The sequence below is a fragment of the Aquarana catesbeiana genome, linkage group LG01 (genome assembly GCF_042186555.1).
Source record: "Aquarana catesbeiana isolate 2022-GZ linkage group LG01, ASM4218655v1, whole genome shotgun sequence".
Lineage (NCBI taxonomy): Eukaryota > Metazoa > Chordata > Amphibia > Anura > Ranidae > Aquarana > Aquarana catesbeiana.
In genome coordinates this window covers 156101638-156122331 of record NC_133324.1, presented here as the reverse complement: position 1 = coordinate 156122331, position 20694 = coordinate 156101638, and the positions used below count along the sequence as shown (strand labels likewise).

The 20694-nt window shown below is 42.1% G+C and overlaps 1 protein-coding gene across 2 annotated transcripts in view; it reads right to left on the bottom strand.

Moving 5' to 3' along the window:
- The window catches only part of RASA1 (RAS p21 protein activator 1), a 204523-nt gene that overhangs the window by 21244 nt on the left and 162585 nt on the right, over positions 1–20694 (bottom strand). For both annotated transcript variants that reach the window (XM_073624467.1, XM_073624468.1), the window contains exons 20-22: positions 20282–20368; positions 8520–8587; positions 7726–7814 (exon numbers count right to left, since the gene is read on the bottom strand). In XM_073624467.1, the coding sequence (XP_073480568.1) occupies positions 7726–7814; positions 8520–8587; positions 20282–20368 (244 nt within the window). The remainder of the gene's footprint in view (positions 1–7725; positions 7815–8519; positions 8588–20281; positions 20369–20694) is intronic.

Sequence of the window (20694 nt, the reverse complement as noted above, 5' to 3'; positions counted from 1 at the left end):
GCCTTGCAGTCAGCAGCCTTGGTGTCATTTGCAGCCTTGGTGTCATTTGCAGCCTTGGTGTCATTTGCAGCCTTGGTGTCATTTGCAGCCTTGGTGTCATTTGCAGCCTTGCAGTTAGCAGCCTTGGTGTCATTTGCAGCCTTGCAGTCAGCAGCCTTGGTGTCATTTGCAGCCTTATCAGTGTCCATTTGCAGCCTTGCAGCTTTGTCAGTGCTGATCTGCAGCTTTCTGTGTCCATTTGCAGCCTTGCTCAGGCTGCAGTTAAACTGCAGTGACTTTTCATTGTCACTGCAGTTTGAAAATGGCGCCGCTGGCGCCGAAATACACAGAGCCGGTCCTCGGCGGCTCTCATTCACTTTCGGCTCCACTCGTAGTCCCGCCCGGGATGGGCGTGACTGTGATCGGAGCTAGCCGAACCTAGCCGAGTACACTCGGCTAGGTTCGGGCGGCGCTCGAGTGAAGCCGAAAGTGGCCGAGAAGAGCCGAGGACCGGCTCTGTGTGTTTCGGTGCCATTTTCAAATCACGGTCGGCGATCGCTCTGCTCAGTCAGCGGGGAATCGGCGTATAACAGGCACCCGCGATTTTCCCCTGGTGTTAAGGGGAAAAAACTGCGTGTTATACGCCGATAAATACGGTAATAATAAAAATGTCATAAAACTATCCCCTCATTTTGTAGATGCTATAACTTTTGCGCAAACCAATCAATATATGCTTATTGCAAATTTTTTTTACCGAGAACATGTAGAATACATATCGCCCTAAACTGAGGAAAACTTTGTTTAAAAAAAAAAAAATTGGGATATTTATTACAGCAAAAAGTAAAAAATATTGTGTTTTTTTTTCAAACTTGTCACTCTTGATTATAGCGCAAACAATAAAAACCGCAGAGGTGATCAAATACCACCAAAAAAAGCTCTATTTGTGGGGGGAAAAAAAAGAAAAAAATTTAATTTGAGTGCAGTGTTGCATGACCGCGCAACTGTCATTCAAAATACGACAACGCTGAAAATTGGTCTGGGCAGGAAGAGGGTGAAAATGCCCTGTATTGAAGTGGTTAAGGATGGAGCATCTTTATTGGAAATGGTCAAAGCTTTATTAAGGCAAGACACAGGGGGGTTACTCTAGAGGGATGCCAAAAACAATCAGAAAACTTAGACACCTCTACGTTAGGTTCTGCTTGGAAAGTGGTGAGGGTTGTTTTATGCTCCCGAGTCAAACAGAAATATAACAATCTGCTGCGAGATAGGAAAAATGAGAACCAAAGATGAAGGGAAGAGGTGGTCAGAAACTACTGCTAGCACACGGATTCAACTGGGTTCTAAAAGAAGAGCAAAAAGTCCCAGTCTTTCCTTGTGTCAAGCTTTACCTTGCACATAGTGCACAATACATCCTGAAAGGGGAAGCTTTGCTTGTTTGCTTCCCCCCCCCCATAGCTGCCACATTTGGCACCTTTCGGGGGGGGGTGGGGGGGGAGGGTGTTGTGTTATCCGCTCCCACTTCCTGGTAAGATTGCCACAATTGTTGTGCGGTGATCTACGTATTTCCGGCCCTTCCGGGTGTTATCCGCTCCCACTTCCTGGTAAGATTGCCACATTTGTTGTGCGGTGATCTACGTATTTCCGGCCCTTCCTTCTCCCCCCCACTGGAAGACACACAGGTCCCAGAAGACAACTGGACCATTCAGAAAGCGCAGCAGAACTCGCACATGCTCAGTAGGAAACAGGCTGTGAAGCTGCAAGGCTTAGCTTCCTGTTTTCATAGTGAAGATGACGGCGCCTGCACCCGAAACCGATGGACGGATCGGCTTAGGGTGTCGACATTGCGGGCTCCCTAGACAGGCAAGTGTCCTTATATTAAAAAAGTCAGCAGCTACAATCATTGAATTACTTTATTTTTTTTCCCCGAGGCAGGAACACCTCTTTAAGAGAAAAAAACATTGCTCAAATTTCCAAAAGAATACTTATTGATTAAGAGGTGCACCAGGAGGCTGTGAATACTTGTCATTGCAGGCAGAGGTAGGGATCAACAAGATTATTGGCTGAGAAAATACTGTCACTCTGCTCAGAATGCTGTTTGGTCCTGAGGACAGAAAACTGCTCCACGCTGAAAAAAATGGCAGGAGGAAAAGGCGGGTACACACGCTACTCCTTACCAGTCCCAGCCAAGAAGAGAAACCGGCGGGAAAATAAAATGGTAGCTCTGGCATAAACAGCCCGGAGAGAAACAGGACAGTAAGGCCCAAGCTTTAAATTGTAAAGGAAGGGCTCCTTCATGCCCAAAATATTTCCAGGTTGTAGGCCAAAAAGGTTATTTGACAAGCCCAGTAGTAAAAGAAGAAATCTTACCCGCTTCATAAAATGGCCTGACAGCTACAGCCTCTTCTGCAGCAAATACCGTACACATAGCCTCAGATACAAACAGAAGAAAATCCTCAACACATAATATAGCTACTCACAAGAGTGAGTCTTCAGACATGGGGACAGAAAAACTACTGTGACAGAACACCAGTATACCTAATAAACTGGGAAAACCTATGATTGTTTGCTGACTGGAGGGACTTTGGGATTTCCAACATTCTGCTTTAATCTACCAGTAGCTGTTAATGTCTTCCAATTTAAGCAATATAGCAGGGAAAGACATCCATTCTCCTAGGGACACTAAGCAAAACTGAACAGGAAGTGTTGAAGGGGTTATAACCTCTATGGGGATGACCTTAAAGGGCCATACACACAGGCTGATCACTGATGTGTTCTATGGGGGTATTGGGGCACCCCCCTATCAGAACACTATAGCTCAGCGGGGGAGGACATAGGATTGTTAGCACAGTGGCTCCTCCTGAGCACTTCAGTCCCGCCCCCCCAAACCCCCGTTCAGCTTGCTGGGTTGAAGGAGAAAAAACTCAGTGTGTACCAGGCTTTCGTTTTCTATGTGCCTAGTATCTTTTTCTCCAATAGGCAGCAATATAACCCCAGGTTGCTTATTGACCAGCTGTTTCAGGTTTCCAGGTGCTTTCCGGAAGAAGTAAATCTCATGAATCAATACCAATTCTGTGGTAGGTAATACAGCTCTTGTATGTGCAGTATTTAATCTATTCATCAATTTGCCTGCATAATAATCACGTGCCTATAGGTATACGCAGGTCCTTTATTTATCCTTAAGGGTCCTTTTCTCCAGAACATGTTGGCAGGGGACAGACTGGCTGTGGATGCTTTCTAAAGAATACAATCTAACATTAAACACCTTTGTTTTGATGTACCCAAAATGTATTTAGCCCACTAAATCTGAAAGTTCAATTGGGCTTTAAATAGGAAGTAAGCCCAGGTGGGTTTTTCTTCCATTCTTCTTACCTGCAAAGTAAACGCATAATGTGCTAGTATGCATCACATACTAGCACATTGTGTGAAACTTACCTGCAAACGAAGCCCGCGTCGTCCCCGCTGCAGGCCGCAGCCATCTTCGCCCATCTTCCTTCCAGGGCCGCGGATGTCACTCCTGTGCATGCGCGCGGGAGCCGCCGGTCACGCCACACGCGCCTGAAGGAATGGCACGGGTGGCTGTTCCTTCAGAGAGCATGGGCCGATGACATAATCAGTGCAGTATACAGTAAATAGCTCGTAAACAGCGCATGTTTAGGAGATATTTACAGTACCTGTAGGTAAGCCTAATTCTAGGCTTACCTATGGGTACAGCTTACACAGAGAGGTTTACAACCTCTTTAATATAACCTAAAATTGGGATTTAGGAAACACTGAAACCTAGCGCCCAGTCACACATCTGTTTTTTCAGTGCTTGCATTCTTTTAAAACTGCTAATAGACTACTATAAGGATGAATTTGGCTATTGCATGTATTGTCAAAATGGTTACAGATTTGGTGAATTTTAGAACATACAGGCATTTTTACTGTGCACAGCTGAAATCTTCACCTTAAACATTTAAACACAATCAGTATTGTAATATGCTTATTACTTGGAGTCCAGTTGCTTTAGAAAGATCTCCTTTTTAAATATACTCCACAGCAGATATTACAGTCAAGTAAATGCCGAACATTAAAAACATTTGGATTCGTTTGGTGAAGAAGTTTTTAAAGCTGAAAAAAAGACCCTTTCAGTGACCTTCTCCTGGCACTGCAAAGATATATGTACCTTATCGTCCAGTAAATGTTGATATAATATGTTGCTTCATTACGTTTTAACCACTTCAGCCCCGGAAGGATTTGCCCCCTTCCTGACCAAGCCCTTTTTTTGCGATACGGCACTGCGTCAGTTTAACTGACAATTGCGTGGCCGTGCGACATTGTACCCAAACAAAATTGACGTCCTTTTTTTAAAAACAAATGTAGCTTTCTTTTGGTGGTATTTGATCACCTCTGCGGTTTTTATTTTTTGCGCTATAAACAAAAAAGTGTGACAATTTTGAAAAAAAAAAAAATATATATATTTTTTACTTTTTGCTATAATAAATAGCTCCAAAAATATATAAAAACTAATTTATTCCACAGTTTAGGCCAATATGTTTTCATCCACATATTTTTGGTAAAAAAAAAAATCGCAATAAGCGTATATTGATTGGTTTACACAAAAGTTATTGCGTCTACAAAACAGGGGATAGATTTATGGCATTTTTATTAATATTTTTTTTTTAATTAGTAATGGCAGCGATCTGTGATTTTTATCAAGACTGCGTCATTGTGACGGACAGATCAGACACTTTTGAAACCATTGGCATTTATACAGCGATCAGTGCTATACAAATGCACTGACTACTGTGTAAATGTCACTGGCAGGAAAGGGCTTAAACACTAGGGGGTGATCAAGGGGTTAACTGTGTTCCCTTAGTGTGTTCTAACTGTGGGGGGGGGGATGGGCTCACTAGAACATAGGGCTGGGAGATTTTCCACAAAAAAAAAAATTCTGCGATTTTCTTAAAAAAAAAAAAATAAAAACTCGATTCACGATTCAAAGTTTTTAGGCGAGGCCGCGGCTTCGACCTAGTCCGCAGCGTCCAGCCTCGCGGACTAGGCCGAAGCCGCGTCCTCAGCTAAAAACTCCTGCCCGCAGCTCCTTGACTGCTCAGTTGGTTGTAGGCACTAACATCATCTGATACAATGCAGGACCGCTGGTTTTGGATTGTAAGTGAGGATGCCGAGGGCTCGGCCACAACACAGAGAAGACAAGCATCAACAGGATGGTGGATGGAAAAGGACCCGGGGGTCCTAGTAGATGATAGGCTCAGCAATGGTATGCAATGCTAAGCTGTCGCTAACAAAGCAAACCGAACATTGGTATGCATTAAAAAGGGGATTAACTCCAGAGATAAAGCGATAATTCTCCCAATCTACAAGACTCTGGTCCGACCACACCTGGAGTATTCTGTCCAGTTCTGGGCACCAGTCCTCAGGAAGGATGTACTGGAAATGGAGCAAGTACAAAGAAGGACAACAAAGCTAATAAAGGGTCTGGAGGATCTTCGTTATGAGGAAAGGTTGCGAGCACTGAACTTATTCTCTCTGGAGAAGAAACGCTTGAGAGGGGATAGGATTACAATTTACAAATGCCATACTGGTGACCCCACAATAGGGATAAAACTTTTTCACGGAAGGGAGTTTAATAAGACATGTGGCCACTCACTTAAATTGGAAGAAAATAGGTTTAACCTTAAGCTGCGTAGAGGGTTCTTTACTAAATAAGAGCGGCAAGGATGTGGAATTCCCTTCCACAGGCGGCGATCTCATCGGGAGCATCGATAGTTTCAAAAAACTATTAGATAAGCACCTGAACGACCACAACATACAGGGATATACAATGTAATACTGACATATAATCACACACATAGGTTGGACTTGATGGACTTTGTCTTTTTTCGACCTCACCTACTATGTAACTAAGAGAGATAAGGCAAAGATACTGCCATTGCTTTGTTCCATTTCCCCTAGACAAGACAAGCATTTAACGTTTGAAGTGTTGGGGGGACCCCACTACAGAGGTCTTTGCTTCAACTTTAAAAATGTGCTAAAAACCTAAATTTGCTCATCACAATAAGTATTGGAATAGTTGACTTGTATCAAGTTACTATTACTGAAGGGTTGGTAAATTTTTAGGTAATTTAAGTAGGTTTTATACTTAATTATCAAAACCCTTCTACTGAACAGAAATGTAAGTTCAGAAGAAGCTAATTTTATGCACATAATTATCTTTACCTCAGTATTTGCCATTTACAAATATTCTTAAAATACAAATTTAAGAAAAGTTACATTTAGACAAAAGTTAACAAAGTTACAAGATACCAATGTTTTCAAGTGATAATTGCTTAAAACGAATGTTCAAGAAGCCTTAGAAGCATATGTTTGCACTGTCCACAATGCTGAAGACATGATGGACAAGTTCATGTTTCATAATTATGTTACTACAGACCTAATTATTTTAAAATGAAATATTAATGCCTCACTTGGATTCATAAATAGGGAGCATAATCTCCCAACATTCCGTAAAACAAGCACAGGGAAGGCAATTAACCGTATGGTGTTCCCGTTGACATTCGAGATCTCATGCTATATTAGGTACAATACTATACCACCAGGGAGACACCAATCCAGAGTTACGGAGTAACTACAGAGTTATCCCTGTACGCTCAACACTGTTCCAAACAGAAATGCAATTTAACTTATTTTTTAAATATGAGGAGACATGGTATGGGATTGGTCAAATTGATTCAACCAGGAGATGGAACTTAACATTAATTTGCCAACAAGGAAGGACTCACAGCCTAGCCATGGACAACACAGATACAGAAGCCCTCTCCAAGGATTAGAGGATGTACCATGTCACCAAGAAATGCTCAGAATGAATCCCGAGAATAACGAATTCACAGGTAACCCCAGGGTGCGGTCAGACAGATCCTGGTGATCAGGAGCTGGCAGGACATCAATTCACTGTGGTCACATGATTGGGCAGGGAGCGGTTAAAAATCTAGCCAGCATGTCGGCAAGTTTTTTGTTTTTATACACAAACTAAGATCCTTGGCATAAGTACATTTTTAAGCAACATGTCTATGGAGATACATGCATCTATAGTTTAAGATTCCCGATAAGGAAAATTTCTAAAGTTTCTAAAAGACTTTCATATCACACAAATAGAAATACCTAATAGAAACACACAATAATTAAACTAGATTTGTGGTTCTGAACAACTGTGATAAGAGGTATGAATTGACCTGTTCCCATGCCATATCTAGTGTACTCTAGGGGTTCACACAATTGTACTGTACAGGCTTACAAACTGTACCCCAGAATAACAAGATTTAATTGGTTGCTATAGGTTTTTTCCCCCCATTTTGTTTTACAGGTATTTATATAGTGCTGTCGATTTAGGCAGTGCTTTACATACGATACCATTCACATCATTCCCTGCCCTCAAATAGCTTACAATCTAAGGTCCCTATCTCCCATGCATACACACACACACAAACTAGGGACAATTTAAACAGGAGCCAATTAACTTCCCAGCAAGTCTCTTGAGGTTGGGAGAAAACCGAAGTACCTAGTAGAAACTTGCAACCACGGGGAGAACATGCAACCTCCACACAGATATTGGCCTGGCTGGGATGTGAATCAAGGACACCAGTGCTGCAAGGCACACGAGCTCCTTTGCAATTTTTTTATTTAGTAGCTTAGTGCCTAGATAGACTATTTCTTCAAATTGGTTTTAAATGTATTCTATTTACTTACTTTGGATCCAAATTCAACCAAATTTGCTAAATTTTGCAGAGACTTGGCGACCAGCGTCAACGTCCTTGCAGCAGTTGGAGAAGGAGAATCTATCAGAGAATAAATATCAAAACAGTAAAGATTAGATCCTGAGAACACTTTAGTTACTAGCTATGATACAAGCGCTTATAAATACAAGATAATTAAGTGCTTATATATTTCATTCTGTTCCCATCAAAGCATGTGGGCACAGACATTTTAAGAGAGAAGTATGGCCAAAGCTTTTTTGGACATTCTTCTCTCGTGGGCCAAAGGAGTGCACTTGTGCTTTCCTGTGACTCAGAATCAGCCAAAAGTGGGATAAAATCAGCTGACATCACAGAGCCACAGTGTAAATGAGCACCTGCATGCGCCCCCTGGACCCCCGCTGTGACAGAGGTCGGAGAATCTTCACACCGCTGTCACTATTTAAAAAGAGTTTGACCGCAAAGGGCTCTGCCCAATTGGTCACGTCAGTTATTCAGAACGATCTGTGAATGAACTACAACTCCTGCCTGCCACAACGCAGACAACTTGTAGTTCTCACTGAACTCTGAGGGCACTAGCAAGCGCTCTCGTAGTTCACCGATCTTCCTACTTTCTAGTAACTGCCTGCCTGTACAGACGTCTGTCCAGACTTGCATCCTGAACACGATCAATGACTCAACAGTGCTCCCTATTAATGAGAAAAAAATGCAACACATTCTTACATTAGAAGCTACATCATACTTATTTTGCAACACTAAAGTAAGCACGTTAAGGATTCTTTTTCTTACCTGAGATGATATTAAACATCCTTGGATTAAGGATAGCAGGACAGATTAGTCGTAGAAAAACAAAGCCGCTAAAAAATAGACACAGGAAAGGATTAAAAAAACTGATATACTGAAGACTCATTCACACTAAATATGTTAAAAACCAGTGGCAAACACTGTTTTACAGCGCCCACGGCAGTTAAAGTGTTTGTAAAGTCGAAAACATTTTTTTCACCGCAATGCATTTCCTGCATTAAGGTAAAAAATATTTCAGTATGTGTATCACTCCCTCAACTCCCCTTATACTTACGTGAGCCTGATCTCAATCCAGGGCTGTGCCCATCTGTAGCAGGTCTCACAGGCTTCGGCTAAGAACAGTGGGAGCCATTGGCACCCACTGCTGTCAGTCAAATCCTGTGATGAGGAAGTGGGTCCGAGCCACGCTGTCTGTCTTTAGACACAGACAGCTCAGCTCAGGATCGAGATCACAGGTGGGACACCATAGGAAGTAGCCTCCTATGGAACACCGAGAAGAGAAGGAGGCAGACTCACTGGCAGGGGACCCCAGAGTAGGTGGCTTTGGTCCGCTCTGTGCAATACTACTGTACAGAGAAGGAAAGTGTAACATGGATTAAAAGAAGAAAAATGTATTTTACAAACTTTTTTATTTTTTAAACAACAAATGTGTCATACTTACCTCCACTGTGCAGTTCGTTTTGCACAAAGTGGCCCCAATCTACTTCTTCTGGGGTCCCTCAGCGGTGCTGGTGGCTCCTCCCCCCATTGAGTGTGCACGTTGGAGAGGGCTTTTCTACGGTGGACACCTGTGCGGGCCCGCGCTCCCGAGTCTGCATCTGTGTCCATTCACAAAGAATGCAGGAGTCGGCCCTGCCCTGGCGCCGCTTCATTAAATTTGATAGCAGCGGGAGCCAATGGCTGCGCTGCTATCAATCTTTCCAATCAGGACACAAGACACCAGCTAGATCTGATATGCTCATTCCCGGAAGATGACAGCTTTCAGGTAAGTTAAATGGGGGGCTGCAGCACTTCAGAAGGTTTTTCACCTTAATGCATAGAATGCATTAAGGTGAAAATCCATGAGGGTTTACAAACCCTTTAATGAAAGCAACATAGTGTTGTTTGGACAAATTACTCTACCACTCTTCAATTGTATGTCTCATACAATTGAAATGAACAAAAATACTCACAGTAAAATCAAGACACTGGGGGATGGTGGGAAACCCATTCTGCCATGGTTTGACAGATTAAGGTTACGGTCACAGAACAATGGGCAGAACCTGTCAGGTTAAACTGGGATTTTAGGTGGGATTCAAACTGCCAGGCTGCAAAATCCTTAAAGTGGTTCCAAAGTCAAGAATTTTTCTTTACTTTAATCCATGGATGCCAGCTGCATGCATATATGCAGCCGCTCGGCGACCTGGCCGAGTGGTCATATATATCTCCATAATATATATAGATAGATATATCTATCTATATATATTAGGGTTGTCCCGATACCACTTTTTTAGGACCGAGTACAAGTACCGATACTTTTTTTCAAGTACTCGCCGATACCGATTACCGATACTTTTTTTTAATGTCACGTGACAGTGTTTTTTTTTTGTTTTTTTTGACAGTTTTCTTTTTTGGGGGGGGGGGGGGGGGGACGGTGTGTGTGTTTTTTTTTTTTTATTTACAATTTTTATTTTTTACAATAATATTTTTTTTATTCTTTATTGCAATATGTGTTTTTTTTTTTTTTTTTAAATCAGCCCTGTTGGGGGGCTTTGGTGAGATATCAGGGGTCTTAACAGACCTCTGAAATCTCCCCCTTGAGACAGAGAAAGAGACAGAGGATAGAGATTCCCCAGTCCCTTTCTCTGCAGCCTCAGCTGCACTGAGAATGAATGGAGAGAAGACAGTGGCTCCTCTCCATTCATAAACTGAGACATTGTAATCACAGGAGATTACAATGTTTCAGTTATGTGAATGGACAGTCAGCTGACTCTGTCCATACACAAAGGAAGGAGGAGGAGGATGGCGGAACGGAGGGGGAGGACAGAGAGGGACAGAGAAGGAGAGGGGAACGGAGGGGACAACGGAGAGGCACTGCAGAACGGAGGGGACAGCGGAGAGGCACAGGGAAGAAGAGAGGAACGGAGGGGGACAGAGGAAAGGAGGGGGCATGGAGGAGGATGCAGTGACATACAGCGGTGAGCGATCACCGCTGTATGTCACTAAAGCTGCTGAAAGTCGCTGGGGGAGAAGCTTGTAACTCCCCCACGCGCCGATCACAGCTGTCTTCCAGGTATCGGGGGAAGCATCGGGAGCATTTGCCCAAGTGCTCGGTATCGGTGCCGATACTAGTATCGGGACAACCCTAATATATATATATATATATATATATATATATATATATATATATATATATATATATATATATATATAGAGATATCTATCTAGATAGATATCTCTATATATATATATATATATATCTATCTATACACACACACACACACATTTACATATATATATATATATACACACATATATATACACACACACACACACACATACAATGCCCTTTGTAAACCACTTAGTGTGCTGAGAGCATGCTCCCAACACAGTAGCTGGCGAGGATTGGAAAGTTCCCGATCATGTGACCACTGACAGAAACACAGTGGTCACATGACTCGAATGCCCCCCTCTTCTTCCCGGCTTTTAAAATTCCTAAAGGGCCGGGAGGCAGTCAGCGCAAAGGGGTTAATTCATTCTCTGCATTAAGGTAAAAAATGTCTCAGTAGTTGTATCATTCCATCTCCCTAAACATTGAGTCCTTTCTCAATCCAGCACTGTGCCTGTCTGCAACACTGCTCTCCCCCCTCTTACAGGACACAGAGGCCGCAGTGGGAGCCATTGGCTGCCGCTGCGATCAATTAAATCCTGTGAGGAGGAAGTGGGGCTGAATAGCACGGTGTGTCTTTATGGAAGCACACTGTGTCTTTATGGAAGCACACTGCCCGGCTCGGGAGAGCTCCCACACAAGTGCCCCATAGCAGTCGGCTTTGCTATAGGGGGTCAACGTCACTTTATGGTTTACTCGGCAGCCAACGGCGGCAGTTTTAAAAAAAACGTCAGTATTCAAAAACGCAGATCTTGGCGTTTTGACAGTGTTCAAAGACACAGAGCTCAAATCACACAAGAGGTATCGCCGCGATCTTTAGAGCAAGAGCAATAATTCTAGCGCAACACCTCCTCTGTAACTCTAAGGTAACCGTAAAAAATTTTTTTACCTATGGAGATTTTTTTTAAGTACTGTCGTTTGTCGCCATTCCACGAGTGTGCGCAACTTTAAAGCGTAACATCAGCTTTCATATTATACTAAAAAAAAAAAAAAAAAAATGGGCTAACTTTACTGTTTCGTTTTGTTTAATTCATTGAAGTGTATTTTTTCCAAAAAAAAATTGCGTTTGAAAGATTGCTGAGCAAATACAGGGCGATATAAAATATTAAATATATAGAATAATTCTGCGCTACCCTAAAAAGAGGGACACAGAAGCAGCCAACACGACCAAAGTGTAAAATAGCAAAACAACAAAAAAGTGTGGCGCTGAACAATGTCATATACAACTGTAAACAAGTCAATAGACAGTAAGAAGGATCAATTATATCTGCTTAGAGCATGTAGTCCTCATGTGAACATTAAAGATACATAGTCTGTATGGCAATATGTTAAACAGAATATTGAAGAATGGAGTACTACCCAAAACTCCACAGAAGCAGGACACCTAGATAGGCTTCACTTCCTGCTACAGGCCCAAAGGATGGTTTCTTTCAAATGGTGCATCCAAAACAACAAAAGGGTCTGCTAACTACAGCTCATTACAAAGCCTGGTGATAGCGTCGGGCAGGACCCCATTGTCGCCACTTTTTCTCATACAGCGCTGTTTTAAACTTTGGATTAACATGTGAGTGTACATCTATTTTATTATAAATAAATACTTTTTGTTTTTTGGATTTACACTATGTGGCCCTTTTTTTCTTTTCCTATCCTTCCACATCAATTTCTGGTCCACGGAATGTTGCCTTGAGGGGTTTGCTTACGGAACACCCCATCACTTCCTTAAGATCTACATGACCTCCCACATTCGGGAGATTACGTACACCTCCCAATTTGGATGAATACAACAAACCCGCGAGACCGCATCCTTCTCGGAGTATACACAGCCACTCACCACCTAAGCTTTGTCCGACCCAATCCGGCGTATGCCCCATTGGGTCCACCTCATCTGGTAAGCCTCCTCAACTCTTGGTGGTAGTGAGCGGATTTTTAGTCGAGATATCTATATAATTCTTCAATATTCTGTTTAACATATTGCCATACAGACTATGTATCTTTAATGTTCACATGAGGACTACATGCTCTAAGCAGATATAATTGATCCTTCTGTCTATTGACTTGTTTACAGTTGTATATGACATTGTTCAGCGCCACACTTTTTTGTTGTTTTGATATAAAATATTGCAACGAACGCCATTTTATTTTCTAGCGTCTCTGCTTTTTATATATATATATATATATATATATATATATATATATATATATATATATATATATATATATATAAAATATTATATATATATATATATATATATATATATAAAATATTATATATTTTGTTTGGGGGGTTCCAAGTAATTTTCTAGCAAAACATATTCATTTGAACTTGTAAACACCAAATGTCGGAAATAGGCCTGGTCTTGGTGGTTGAAGGTAAGCATGCAAAGACCATCGCTTAACAAATTCCCTCCCAAAGGACAGTTCCAATTTACTCTCAGGTGGGGCCCAGGACCCTCCATGGTGCTTCCAATCTGCACAGAGAAAAAACTTTGAAAAGCAGTTGGGGTGCAAAAGGTCTTTTTGTATCTTTAAGAGCTGGTTAATACTTAAAATGCAGGGAAGTATGCACTGCATCAATAAGGTCCGGAGCGACCCCTTGTAATTCTGTGGTGATGGAAGAAGAGGTGGCCCAAACATAGTTTCTTCAGAGGTAGACTAATAGACTTCTGAATCTGAGTCAGGGATGGTAATAACCCATGGCTAGACCTATTCTATGGTCTCAGGAAGGTAAGACTGCAGGGAAGAGAACTGGAGTGCAAAGGTTTGGGTGAATCTGGCCACTAAGGAGACACTGATGGTGTAGAACCTATAACTAAAGGATCACAAGATTCTATATTGCAGGCGTCGATCCCCTCAGAGGATAGTAGGCGTCTCTGGAACGGTTAAGTGTGTGGGCTAAGGGTTACTGCCAACAGTAAAAATGTCTCCCTCTTTGTCTATGTGCAGACGTGAGCTGAGGAGGATCAGATGGCCAGGAGGTGACTAGATCACTGCAGATGGGTGCAAGGAATCAAAATTCGCTGTGGTGCTCTGCAAAGCAGGAGCAGCAAGATGGTGCATCCACTATGCTGAATGGCAGGAAACAGCACAGAGGATGAACAACACTCCATCCAGAAGATAATGTCAGCACTCAGTCAATCTGCATTAACACTTGCAGTGTTGGTAAAACAAGCAGTATCAAGAGATTCAAGTGGAGCCCAGGGGTGCAAATAGCAGGATGGTTCCCTGTGCTTCAGCCCAAATGACTTTAGAGATGGGGCAAGTGCTGATGCAATGCCAAGGCTAACCTTTAGCAGCACACAAAGGTCTGAAATGCACCACAATGCCTATCCTAGTGCCCCACGTTCACATTCTAGGCTAGGAATAGGAAAGACCAATCCGGATAGCTGCTTACTAGAGATCAGCTCATGCAACAATGTAGTGAGAAACTTTGACTGAAGTTGATGGAAGAATCCAAAGGAAAAAATAAAACTTTAGAAACAAGGCTAGCAAAGACTGGTTATATTTTTCTCAATGGAGTTGAGGAAAAGAATTACATTTTCTCTGGATATTAGAAAAATTGAGGCATGCTGCATAGAGGAGGGTTTTAGTTGCTCAGTGTCCAATCCTCCTGTAAGCGACAGTAACAAGATCTGAATTGTGTCCCTCAATGGGTGAGGAAGAAGTGTTTCTTTAACTACTTCTGGACTGCCCGGCTATGTGAAACAATGTTCCTGTACGTTGTTCGTGCTCCCTGGTCTGCGGTGCACGTGCTGCTGGCGACCAGTTTCCGCTGTGCTTGGACACAGCGGGAGCCAATCAGGGGGTCCAGCGGCCATCTGCAATCGTTCGGGGGAATGACAGAACGGCGGGGTCAGCCTATGTAAACAAGGCAGACCGTCGTTCTGTCACAGAGGAAGAGATATCAGGAACACTGATCTCTCTGTCTAGTGTCAGCATCCCCCACACAGTTAGAAAGCACACATAGGGAACACATTTAATGCTTGGATTGCCCCTGATTTTAATCCCTTATACAGTGTCAGCGCATTTTTTTTTTCAGCACTGATCACTGTATTGGCGTCACTGGTCCCCAAAAAGTGTCACTTAGTGTTTAATTTGTCCGCCGCAATGTCACAGTCCCGCAAAAAAAAAAAAAAAAAAAAAAAAACGCTGATCGCCGCCATTACTAGTAAAAAAAAAAAAAAAGTTTCTAAATCTATCCCATAGTTTGTAGACGCGATAACTTTTGCACAAACCAATCAATATAGGCTAATTGGGATTTTTTTTTTACCAAAAACGTAGCAGAATACAAATTGGCCTAAATTGAGGATGAAATTTGATTTTTTAAATATATATCTTTATTGTATATGTTTCATAGCAGAAAGTAAAAAATGTTTTTTTCCCCCAAAATTGTTGCTTTTTTTTTTATAGCACAAAATATAAAAACCGCAGAGGTGATCAAACACCACCAAAAGAAAGCTCTGTTTGTGGGAAAAAAAGGACATCAATTTTGTTTGGGTGCAGCATCGCACGACCGCGCAATTGTCAGTTAAAATAACGCAACACTGTAGCCAAAACAAATTTTTTATCATTTTTGTCATACAAATAGAGCTTTCTTTTGGTGGTATTTAATCACCACTGGGTTTTTTATTTTTACGACATAAGTGAAAAAGAGCGAAAATTTTGGAAAAAAAAAAAAAAAAAAAAAACACACTTTTTTTAGTTTCTATGATAAAATTTTGCAAATAAGTAATTTTTGTTCATAAATTTGGGCCAAAATGTATACTGCTACATATCTTTGGTACAAATAACCCAAATAAATGTATATTATCTGGTCTGTGTGAAAGTTGTGCTGGCCATACACTATACGAAAAATCGGCCGAAAAATCGTTCATATAGACACTTCGTTTGTTTTTCGGCAAGTTAATGGGCACAAATCGATAATCGTTTGTGACGTTTTTGTGGGGAAAAAAACGAACGGGAAGTTTGGAAAATTTCTGCCGAACGTACGATAAATTGCAAGGTTAATGTGTTTCCCGTCCGAACTGTCTGCACTAGGTATATGTAAAAAAACGAACAAAAAATTATTTATTCATGTCCACTGAACAATTTATCGGTCATTACATGATGGCACGATCGTTTGCGGTCACGGTCGAACGTTCGTTTTTCGAAAATGTGTTCGGCCGATTTTTCGTATAGTGTATGGCCAGCATTAGAGTCTACAAGCTATGGTGCAAATCATTGAAAATTGATCACACCTGATGTACTGACAGCCTAGCTCATTCCTTGAGGCACTGAAATGTCAGGAAAGTACAAATACCCCCTCCCAAATGACCCCTTTTTGAAAAGTAGACAGTCCAAGGTATTTAGTAAGAAGCATGGTGAGTTTTTTGAAGTTGCAATTTTTTCCCACAATTCTTTTGAAAAAAAAAAGAAAGGATTTTTTTTTTTTCACAAAATTGTCATAAGTTATTTCTCACACACAGCATATGCATACTTCCAATTAAACCCCAAAATACATTCTGCTACTCCTCCAGAGTATGGCGATAACACATGTGCGAGACTTTTTCACAGCCTGGCCACATAGAGAGGTCTAACATGCAGGGAGCACCGTCAGGCGTTCTAGGAGCATAAATTGCACATAAAATTTTCTAACAATCGATCACACTTTTGAAGGTCCTGGAGCACCAAGACAATTGAATTACCCACAAAATGATATGTTGGGGTGTTTGGAAAGCAAACACCCCAACATATATTCTATGAGGCATTATAAGTCTTTTGAACTTATTTTATTTTACACAAAGTGGTCAATTTATAAAAGATATTTCTAACACATAGTCTGTACATAGAAAAAAACGACACCCCAAAATACATTCTGCTACCCCTCCTGAGCATGGCAACACCACATGTGTGAGACTTTTACACAGCCTGGCCACATACAGACGTCCAACATTTAAGTAGTACTTTCAGGCGTTCTAGGAGCATACATTACACATATAATTTCATTCCATCCCATCAAACCTTTGAAGGTCCCGGAGCACCAGGACAGTAGAATTACCCACAAAATGACTCCATTTTGGAAAGCAAACACCCCAACATATATTCTATAAGGCATGCGCTGCAGACAGGTACTTGAATGGGCTGGTGACAGGTCCTCTTTATTAGGGGGGGACAATCAGTGTGATTGGGTGTACACTGTAAGCGGTAACAAGCTGTTACCGCAATCTCCTTCGATCAGTGTGTGAGGAGGAGAACTCGGTAACAGCTCGTTACCGCGGTTTGTTGACATTCTGTGATCAGCTGTGATTACCACGTGACTGGCTGTGTCCAATGAGCCAATTTTGTTGGCTCTTTACAGCGATTAGGGATGGGCTTTGTCAGGGTGACAAGCCTCGTCCCCGATCGCCGCTCTGCGCGCCTCTAGGGGCACACACGAGCGCAGTGCACGAGGACAGTGCATGTGACCAGCTGTGATTGGACACAGCCAGGCACGTGGTAAAGAGCCAATTTTTATTGGCTCTTTACACTGATCTGGGATGGGCTGTGTCCGAGGTATACGCCTCATCCCCGATCGCCGCAGGAGCGGCGAATAGAAGAGGATGTCATATGACTCCTGCCCAGGATGGCAGAGTGCTCCTGCGGACGTCATATAACTTTAGGCCGGTAGGAAAGTGGTTAAATAGGCGTTTCACCGTTTTTAAGTTTATTACAAGTCAGCAGCTACAAAAAGCAAGTAGCTGCTAACTTTTAATAAACAGACACTCACCTGTCCCACAGTCCAGCGGTGGGGCCGCCCGAAGCCTCGCTCCTCTTCTGCGGCACTGGCTGTGGCAGCTTGCGGTTTTCACAGTCAGGTGCGCGCTGTGCCTTCTCAGTGACCGGGCAATCTTCTGCAACATATCCCAGAAGATTGCAGGAAGGGAGGGGGAGAGGAGTCACCGCCTAAGCGGCGAGAGTGGAAGTGGGAACTGGGTACCTGTCAAAACTAGGTACCCCCCCAAAAAATGACATGCCAAATGTGGCATGTAAGGGGGCAAGGAGTGCTTATAGTGGAAGTTCCACTTTTGGGTGGAACTCTGCTTTAAGAGGGTAAATCCTTCCGGGGCTGAAGTGATTAAATCAAACATACAATAGGGTAGTACTTGATTTCACACACTACTAAGCACTAGAAATGCATTGTGCACATCAGAATATGAATTTGCTTCATTTGGTGAAGTTAAGTATCTATAGAAAGTTGAAATGTGCATAAAAGCACATTAGTGAGGGTGGCTGTAGGAACTGACAATTTAATAACAGAGACATCCAGTGATATTTTAGCTGAAAGTCATGTCATTTTAAAGGCTGTGGGAAATTACTATCAATTAAAAATATTTAAAACATTCTTAAATGAAAAGCATGATTTCCCCCAATTAAAGAGCTCTAATAATTACTGACATGACCTGTAAATGCTTTATCTATGCAATATGAGAGTTGCTATTAAAGAAGAATGGGCTTAAAAAAACATCCATACGCCACTTCACGCTGCAGCTGTGCCATGCCTACTCTGAGAACTGGGCAATCACATGGCCACTGACGGCACAGTTCTCTGTCTGCTCCAATTAAAGAATGGTGACCATCAGTCACCAATTTATGCTTTGGCAGTCCTCACTGAAGGGACAGGCGCTCTGGCTCTTAGAGCCAGTTATCACTTAGGTAAAGTGGAGGATCCCAATATTTTTATATCCTTTCGGAGCCTGGCATGGCTCGTCTCCATCAGTCGATAGCTGGAAATAGCATGCTATAAGCTGACAGAAGTAGATGTACCTCCTGTAACCCACAAGAAAAGCTTGGCTAAAAAAAAAAAAAAAAAAAAAAAACACTGGCCATATATCTCTTTTAACCACTTCAGCCGCGGAAGGATTTACCCCCTTGATCACCAGGCCATTTTTTGCGATACGGCACTGCGTGGCTTTCAAGTGAAAATTGCGCGGTCGTGCGGCATTGTACTCAAACAAAATTGATGTCTTTTTTTCCCATAAATAAAGCTTTCTTTTGTGGTATTTGCTCATCTCTGCGGTTTTTATTTTTTGCTTTATAAACATTAAAAAAAAAAAAAAAGAAGAGCGACAATTTTGAAAACATTTTTTTTTAACTTTTTGCTATAAATATTTCATTTCTTCATCAGTTTAGGCCAATATGTATTCTTCTACATATTTTTGGTAAAAAAAATAAACGCAATAAGCGTATACTGATTGGTTATAGTGTCTACAAAATAGTGAATAGATTTATGGCAGTTTTATTATTTATTTTTTACTAGTAATGGCGGCGATCTGTGATTTTTAGCGAGACTGCGTCTTTGCGGGGGACAGATCGGACACAACATTTATACAGCGATCAGTGCTATAAAAATGCACTGATTACTGTGTAAATGTCACTGGCAGGGAAAGGGTTAACACTAGGGGCGATCAAGGGGTTAAGTGCGTTTCCTAGGTGTGTTTCTAACTGTGAGGAGGTGGGTCTGACTAGAGGAGGAGCCAGATCACTGTTCCTTAGTAGGATCAGACGATCTGTCTCTCCTCCCCTGTCAGAACAGGGGAGGAGAGACAGAAACAGTGGGTGGAAGGCTGTGATCGCGCCTGCCAGTCACGCGCATCGGTTTCCCCACCATGCAGCGAACACACGCGACTCTGGCGGCGTGCATGAGCCTGCTATGCCTCTTAAAGGAGCCGCCGTACATATACGGCGATTCACGCAGGAGAGCCAACCTACCGTCGTATATATGTGAGCAGGTCGGGAATTGGTTAAAGTAGAACTAAGCTAATCAATTTAACAGTCTTTCAAAACAGTCACAATTGCTTGTGCTCTCAACCAGCAGTGACTCGGCTGCCTGCCAGTCTTCTTTATCATATACACAGAGCAGGTGCACAGGAGGGGAGAGAGCAGGAGACCAGATTTGAACATCACTGCATCTCTTGTGAATTTTGAGGATGGATTGAATCACAGTACCTGCAGCTACTGAGGCCAGTGAGTGAGTGTTTGAAAGCTTATTTCTTGCTTGTTAAAGCCTCACTCTGGGCACAATATGAACTCTAAACCCTCCCTCTCATCCTCCCTAACCCACTCTGAGTGAGTTTCTATCTTTCTTACCTGGTGAAGTAAGATATGTTCACCTAAGTCCCCCGTGTGCTATCCCTTGTTGCTATCATATCTGGTTGTGGGGGACCACTAATCCAGTGAGGAGGGGGGGGGGGGGGGGTGGGGGCCAACATATTATCCTTGAGAGGGACTAAGTATATGTAAATATTTGAATGTTCATAGCCTTGCCACAGTTTGACTTTAATGTAGGATTTCATTATTATTCTACTGAAAAAGATTGCCATTTCCTTCAATAGTATATTTTCAATAATATAGTTTAGTCACTTACCTAACAACTCTGGTTCTCATAGTCGTGTTGGAAGTCCACTTTTGTTGAACAGATCTTTGTAAGCACCCATATATATACCTCAAAGTACTGTAAAAAATAAAGCACACAGCAGAGAAGAAAATGATAGCTAAGAAAATAAATTTAATTCAGTGGTACCTAAACTGTAATTGAAATGTCCCATATACATATAATTCTTTAAATGCAGCTTCCATAACTTTTAAAAAGATGCTGAGCATCTAATCTTATGTTTCTTACTATAGTCGTCGACATGAAGTATTGACATGCATTCTTCAAACATCCTGCTGCTCCCTAATGTCTGGGAGCATATTAATGTACTGAACAGAATAGCTCAATACATATGAACAACCATAATATTCTCTCCATTTCCACTCCTAATCAGCTATCCCACGTGG